General features: G+C 43.4%; 1 protein-coding gene across 1 annotated transcript; it reads left to right on the forward strand.

Moving 5' to 3' along the window:
* Window positions 1-737: 737 nt before the first annotated feature.
* OTOP3 (otopetrin 3) lies at window positions 738-6,545 on the forward strand. Its single transcript, XM_033962237.1, has 5 exons — window positions 738-843; window positions 982-1,108; window positions 3,725-4,331; window positions 4,464-4,675; window positions 6,098-6,545. The coding sequence occupies exons 1-5, from the start codon at window positions 836-838 to the stop codon at window positions 6,266-6,268; spliced, it is 1,125 nt and encodes a 374-aa protein (XP_033818128.1). The 5' UTR covers window positions 738-835; the 3' UTR covers window positions 6,269-6,545.
* Window positions 6,546-7,598: the final 1,053 nt, after the last annotated feature.

Here is a 7,598-nt window from a genome sequence, read left to right on the forward strand (position 1 = left end):
TTCACCTTGTTAAGGTAATCAAACGCGGTTCACCCATCTCCTCCCAACACCTCTGGCCCGGTTGCTCCTCCTCCTTGTGTACTCAATCCGGAAGCTCCCACATCCCAGCAATAGTCATTCCCAGAGCTCCCAGAACCCAACAGCAGCAGCTCTGAAAAGTCCGTAGGTTTCTCACTATTTTCTCTTTATTTTTTTCTGATTACAGACGAGCTTGCTGTTATTCTTCTGCAAGGACTGCACTCAAGTGCAACACACTATCACCAGGTAACGGAATTTTCTTTCGTTAAAGTGGCATAGTCGGAAAGGGGGTTCAGGAGCCCGGGCCAACCTCCCCTCAGGCCTCTTCTAAAACCGCTGCACCTGATCAGAGGCATAACGAAGATGAAAGGCATCCGGGGTGGTGGCACCCCACCCCCGCCCACCCTATCCGCTCCTTCTCCTCCCCTTCCTGCTGTGCGCATGCCCCTTCCTTTCCCCGAGCCTCTTTAACGTTCTGGGCATGAGCAGCAAATCCCAACCTGCTGCTCGCACCAGCGTCAGCTCTTCCTCTGACATCACTTCCTAGGGGTGGGTCCAGGAGTCTACACAAGCCTCAAACACTTTAAAATCATAAGTGTTCGAGGCTTGTGCGATTAAGGCAGAGCTTACAGGAATGGGACAGGGACAGCGACAAAACTTGCGGGGACGGGGAAATTGAGTTCCTGTGGGGACGGGGGCAAATTTGTCCCCATGTCATTCTCCACTTAGTGCTGATATTTTCCAGCGCTAGTTTTTGACTGCCTTTTATGGAATTTGCCCTTACAGTCTCCCCGTGGTACTCCATACAGAAGGCGTCATGTCCCGGTAGGATAATGTTTTCATTTGAAGCATGGCCGATGACAATGAAAAGGGAACAAAGAACCAGGGCAGATAACAGTTTAACCAGATTAAATATCTTTCCAGCTATAGGAAAACATTTTTTTTTTTTTTTTTTTTTTACAGATATGGGCTGACCCTTACCTTGGCCACAGACCTGCTGCTCTGGGTGTTAGTGGTCAGTGATGACTCTGTGAAAAGGGAACTGGAATCTACTTCCCACCCTTGGGAGAACCTCTCCCTCTCAGGTAATGCATTTTCTTATCTTTCCTTCACATGGGGGCGGGCTGGGGGAAGAACAGGGAGGGGCTGGGGTGAAATGGGGCAGAGCTGGAGGTGGAATGGGGCAGAGCCAGGTGTCCTCTTGTTTTAAAGAAGAAATCTGGCAACCCTAGTTCTGAGTGATGTAGTAGTAGTATAACTTTTGATGGGTTCATAGTTGCATGTTTAGCTTTGCTGTAAGGGTAAATAGAGCTATCAAAAGACCAGCAGACAAATGTATCTCCAAACCATTATTTAAAGCAAATACACAATCACAACCTGCTAACACTACAAATATGAGTCCTTTTCTAATCTAATCTAATCTAATTCTTAGGTTTGTATACCGCATCATCTCCACGTTCGTAGAGCTTGACGCGGTTTACAGTAGGAGAAATAGGAAGGAACTAAAACAGAGGGTTAGAGGTAGAAGTGGGAAGAAAATTTAGAGGACTTGGGATGCCAAGATATAAGAGTTTCCTTGATTCCTAAGTTAGAGGAAGACTTACATTTTTTGAGAAAAGCCAGGTTTTCAGATGTTTGCGGAAAACTTGGAGAGAGCTCAAGTTCTGAAGAGGGGAGGTAAGGTTGTTCCAGAGCTCAGTGATTTTGAAGTGGAGGGAGGTCCCTAGCTTTCCTGTGTGGGAAATGCCTTTTAGCGAGGGGAAGGATAGTTTTAATTTGTGGGAGGATCTGGTGGTATTAGGGTTTGAGGAATTCCAAGAAAGAGGGATAAAGGGAGGGAGGATACCATATAGGATTTTGAAAGTTAAACAGGCGCATTTATAGTGGACCCTGGCGATTATCGGAAGCCAGTGAAGCTTGGTCAGGAGCGGGGAGACACTGTGCTGTTTACAAATAAAGTATATTTTGGAAGAATCCATTGCTGAGTGGCTGACATCTTTTGCCTGATGACTTTTCTATTTGGCTCTTCTCCATGTGCCTTCACGTCTTTGCCAGATTTTTAAGATGTCATTTCAGCCATGAGACAACATTCTCAGCTTCTCAGAAGAACATCTGCATTGTCTTCTACAGGCTTCCATCTCTCCAGATGACATCACACCACCACCAAAGGTTTCTATACAGGACCGATGGATAGAAATTGTTGGACTACAAAAAGACTTTATTAGGTTTGAGCAACATTTTGTAAGCCTGATTAACTAATGTAGGTCCCAAAAAAAAAAAATCCCTCAAGGATTACGAATAAATAAAGCTCCAACTATGTTCTTAGACAATCAATCCTTTCTAGACAAATGGTGCTCTCTTCTAAATAAATGCTCTCTGGATTTAATGATACTGTTAGCTGAGACTGCATGTTAAAAAAAGCCATAAAATTAAAATCTCTTTAGAAAACAATGGAAAAAGGCCTTCGTTTCAACCAGACCGTAGTTAATCTTGCACGCCATTCAGACCAATACAAATGCAAACTTAAGGAAATCAAACAGAAAAAATTTATTAGGGATGAGATCGACTACAGATATGGTTCTATTTACCCTTAAAGCAAAGCTAAAGCATATAACTACGAACACATCAAAAGACCAACGGACAATTTTATCACCAAACCATTATTTAAAGCAAATACACAATCACAACCTGCTACACTACAAATTTAAGTCCCTTTCTCCACCTCATGCTATTTACTAATAAAGTATATTTTGGAAGAACCCATCACTGAGTGGGTGACATCTTTTGCCTGACGACTTTTCTATTTGAATTGTCCTTTCCATCATTGAGACTCTTCTTGGCTCTTCTCCAAGTAGTAGCATAACTTACATATCTTTTGTCAAACTGATTGATTTTAACAGGTACTAGGCCCACACCCAGGTTGTCATCCCAAGCCATGCCCTTTCCCCATTCCTGCCCCACCCCTTTTGATGACTTCACCAGATGTGACATCATAGCCCCACCCACAACCTAATCTTTTGCATAACTCCACCCCAAACCTCAATCTTATGCATAATCCCAGCCCAAATCTGGTGCCTTTTGTTTAGCCCCCACCCCAATCCAGTAACACCACAGAAATTGACATCATAACTCTGCCCAGGCCGCATCCCTTTTTCAAGATGGCAGTGAGTAGTAATGGATGCCCCTGTGGGTACTTCCTGTTTCACACTGTTTGCTGCCATCATGGATGGGCCATGTGATGGGAAGTGACATTAATCATTACATCAATCATCAGACCCCACCGCTTGCATTCCTGGCGGAACGTGCACAGTTAATTTTTCCCAACCCTTAAACTATTTTTAATGTATTTTTTCAATCACAGGGCACTGAATTTTTTTGCTTTGTGTGTCCGCTTTCTCTCAGGAACATAAGGACACTTCAGGCTTCACACAGAGGGAAAATTAAACTTTTAGATACAGCCTTTCAATGTGTGCCTATCGTAAAAAGCTTTTGTTTGTTTAAACACTGAACAACCAGCATCTCCTGTTTCAAAAATGTATTGATGAAAAAAACCCCACATTTTGCACTTTAAGTATGAAACCTATCTGTGCTGTAATGATCGAGTTATACTATATGCAGTGTTGTGAGAACTGTATTAGCATTTTCATGTCATATTGTGAAATCCCACTCTGCCAACCAATATTTTTATGTTCTTCGCTTGTTATAGACGAAAAATGCCACTACCTGTGGATGCTCAGATACACCCGTCTGCCCAGTCTTTAAGAGGGGCTATGATACCCTGTATCCATTTTATCTTGAATACTGCCTTATCTGCTGCTCCATGCTCTACGTCATGTGGAAAAACGTGGGGAGGCGGATCCCTCATCATGGCACTCGTGCTTCACCTAAGCTTAAGCTCCAAGGAGTGGTCTTCGGACCTCTATTGGGTTCGTTTACTCTTTTCGTCGGGCTCTCTATTTTCATCATGTACCAGATCCAGGCTACAACCTCAGAGCTCACTAAGCAGGCCTTTTTCATGTACTACATCTACTGTATCACACTATTGCCAATTATGGTCCTCTGCTGTGTGTCAGGGACCATCATCCACAGCTTGGAAGAGCGGGAGCTGGATCCACACAAAAATCCAACCAGAAGCCTGGATATAGTCTTGCTATTGGGGGCTTCACTAGGCCCATTTGCTATATCTTATTACTCCATTGTAGCCTGTGTGGCCGTGGATCCTAGAAGACAACTGAACAGTCTGAACCTGTCCTACTCGGTGATCGTCATCTTGGAACACATTGCACAAAACATCTTTATAATTGAGGGGCTTCGTAGGACACCTCCAGCACAAGGTGGAAATGCAGACCCAACAAGACCACCAAATATAAACTCATATCCAAACCAGTGCTTTCAGCACGAGGAGAGAACTGCGCCGTCTATTGGCCAAAGTCACGTGGTGTCAGATAGACCGAGCGCGATAGACATTGAAGGAAAAGCATTGGAGGACAAGGTAGATCCATCTCCAAGAAGATGTTCAGTGCTTGAGATAAGGCGTCAATCCTTGCAGAACTTCAGGAGGGCTTCCCATGCCTATCTCCATAACTATTCTCGATTAAACTGGAAGAAGCGGGTTCTGAAAGAAATATCGGTCTTCCTTATCTTGTGTAATATTATTGTAAGTATCTCAAGCTCCTTTTCTATTCAAAAGCATGATTATATATTATGAAGACAATTTTCAAACTGCCTGCTTTACTGCAGAACCTGGGGGTATTTTTTCCCTGCATACTTGGCCTTCGAACATTGCTGTAGGGGATAAAGCATATGCAGACATTTCCCCCCCCCCCCCCCCAATTGTTTTTCTGCACATGAATGCTGCACATACTTTTAGCCAAATAAAGGTTGGGCAGGTTTCAGGCAGCCTGAGTAAATTGAAGATTGCCATCTATAAGGCATTGTAAACCTGCATCTTGACTGTCAGAGGCCCATCGGCTCAATATCAAGTTTCCACTACAGAAAGAATCATTTCCGAAATAGCCTTTGTCTTTTTTTTTTGTGGTAGTTGAATATTCATGAGCTAGATTTGCATACAATGGAGGTAATGCATGAAAATTTGTCACATGTATTTATTGTGTCCTGAAAAACTGATTGGCTAGATGTGTCCACAGAACTGAGGCCCGGATGCACTAAACACTCCAAGCATCTAATGATCATATCTAAACCAGTTTAACTGGTTTAGCGATGACCTAATTTACCGACCTGATGTACACAGTGGCTCACTGTGTGCTTTGCCACACATTCGTAGATTCTCTTTGCTATGCAAACGACCTCATTAGTATTATAATGAGGAAATTAATATTAAAACTAGCCCATCTAGCAATGCCCTACCTTTGCTTCGCCATGCACTAAATTTAGCGATTACCTCAAATGGCACAAAAAAACCGACAGGTCTGCCATATTTGTTTTAATGGGTACAGATGTTGTGCATGTGTTACACATACCTGTCCCCATTTTTTAAAAAAAGTTGTGTTGCCCTCCCACCCTCCCCCCAAGGCTGTCATCAGACGGGCTTGTGGCTGTCAGCAGAGGCTCACAGCTATCATGGGGCGGGACCGGCACAACTTTTTTTAAAAATGTGGACAGGTATTGTGCTGTATGTAACACACGCACATCTTTACATTATAAAAAAAAAAAAAAGGCTGAGGGGCAGGAGGCTGCTTCAGGGCTTCTCCTGCAGTTCAGATGTTTGGGATTCCTCTACCAGCTCTGCACATGTCAAGAGTTGGTTTTCCAATGACTGGTGAAGTGGGATTACGGTAGATTTAAACAAAACTCATTTGCATGGGAAGCAGTTTGAGCATGGATTGGTTTGAAAATTGGCCCACAGTGACCCACACGGTCTTAACAACCATTTTTAGTGCTTCCAGGCCTGAGTTGAGAACCTCTGGCCTTGGACCTATGACAAGTGCCTGATTGGACTTTTGGAGCTCCTTCTAAACTCTTCCCTTCAGAAAATACTCATGCCAGGGAACTGTTGAATATATTATCCCAGGATTTTGATTTCTTCTGACTTAACATTTGTTGCTCATTTCTGTCTTAGCTATGGATCATGCCAGCTTTTGGAGCACAACCCCAGTTTGAAAATGGGCTAGAGAAAACATTTTATGGCCAATCCACTTGGTTTACTATCTTGAACTTTGGCCTTCCTCTGGGAATTTTCTACCGAATGCATGCAGTTGGGGGCCTCTTGGAGATTTATCTCACCGCCTGAGAAAACTACTGTCAAGAACCAAATTGACACACAAAGGAAGGTGGTGAGCCATGGAGAGAAGCAAGAGACAGTTCAGAGTTGGCTTAACCACTGGCCAGGACTAAGCAAAAGTCTAGGGTGGCAGCTTCAGAAGGGTGGCAAACAGCTGCAGCAATCACAGAAACTTAGCAGATCCTCAGAGCCAGACAAACTCAAACAGCCCTCAGCACCGTCTTTGACCTACAGGGTTGGTGGGAAGCATTAAATAGCTCAACTACCTGGGTAAATGACTTTTCGAGACTAGTCTTATCAAAGCACAAATGAATCTTTAAAAGTGTAATGTCCAGTTATGCATTTTTTGCAAGAATTGTTCTGGGAGGGTTAGTGTTAGGATGATCTTGATTTTTGAGTTTAATTATCAAAATCTTAGGGGTAGAAGGTAGTGACCTGAAAGCTAATTAAACAGGGTTAGGGAGCACAAGGCCTAGACTGCCCAATACTCTTGTACTGGCTCTGAGACAGTTGCAGGCAGCATCTGGTTTTTCAGGCTTGGTTTCCTGTGGCTTCGTCAAAGAGGTTTATTGGGGGTGAAAGAGCAGGTGTACATTTTACCCACAGTACAATTCCATTATTATAGCGGGTCAAATATTTTTCTGCCATTAGATACAAACCTATTCATGAAGGTACTGAATACCAATAAGACATAGGGCTCCTTGTACTAAGCTGCGCTAGCGGTTTTAGTGCGCGCAAAATTGCCAGATGCGCTAGACGCTACCGCCTCCATTGAGTTGGCGTTAGCTTTTCCATGTAGTGCGGGAGTTAGTGCGCGCTAATCTGCAGCATGTGCTAAAAATGCTACTGCAGCTTAGTAAAAGGAGCCCATAGTAAAACATGGACAGAAATGCAGATGGTACAAAACCCCCTTTGACACAACCCCAAGATTTATATCTTATAAATAGTACAGAACCTCAGACCCACAACTCCGGGCTCATTACATTCATAGCCCTAAGTGTTATGTGTCATTTCCTTGTCAATTCATTTCCAAATTCTTTCATATAAATAGTTCACATTTTAAATAGTAACACTTAGGGCCTGTTTTACAAAGCCGCGCTAGTGGCTGCAGCGCGGTAATAGCCCCGAAGCCCATAGAGATTTAAAGGGCTTCAGGGCTGTTGTCGCACGGCAGCCGCTACTGCGGCTTTGTAAAACAGGCCGTTAGCTTTGTGGTCATGTTTCGCTTCCTGCTTTTGCAAGGCTATCTCTCTATAACCAACAAGCTATAAATATATCAATTTAACATTTCAAACTTTCCCAGCCTATTTTTAGTCATCCCTTTTTACTAATATTTATT

This window comes from Geotrypetes seraphini, chromosome 10 (assembly GCF_902459505.1).
Source record: "Geotrypetes seraphini chromosome 10, aGeoSer1.1, whole genome shotgun sequence".
NCBI classification, from domain to species: domain Eukaryota; kingdom Metazoa; phylum Chordata; class Amphibia; order Gymnophiona; family Dermophiidae; genus Geotrypetes; species Geotrypetes seraphini.

Coding starts and splice junctions, on each gene's coding strand:
- OTOP3 (XM_033962237.1), top strand. Junction 1,109..3,724: donor ACCTCTCCCTCTCAGGTAAT/GCATTTTCTTAT, acceptor CGCTTGTTATAG/ACGAAAAATGCCACTACCTG. Junction 4,332..4,463: donor CTTTATAATTGAGGGGCTTC/GTAGGACACCTC, acceptor ACGTGGTGTCAG/ATAGACCGAGCGCGATAGAC.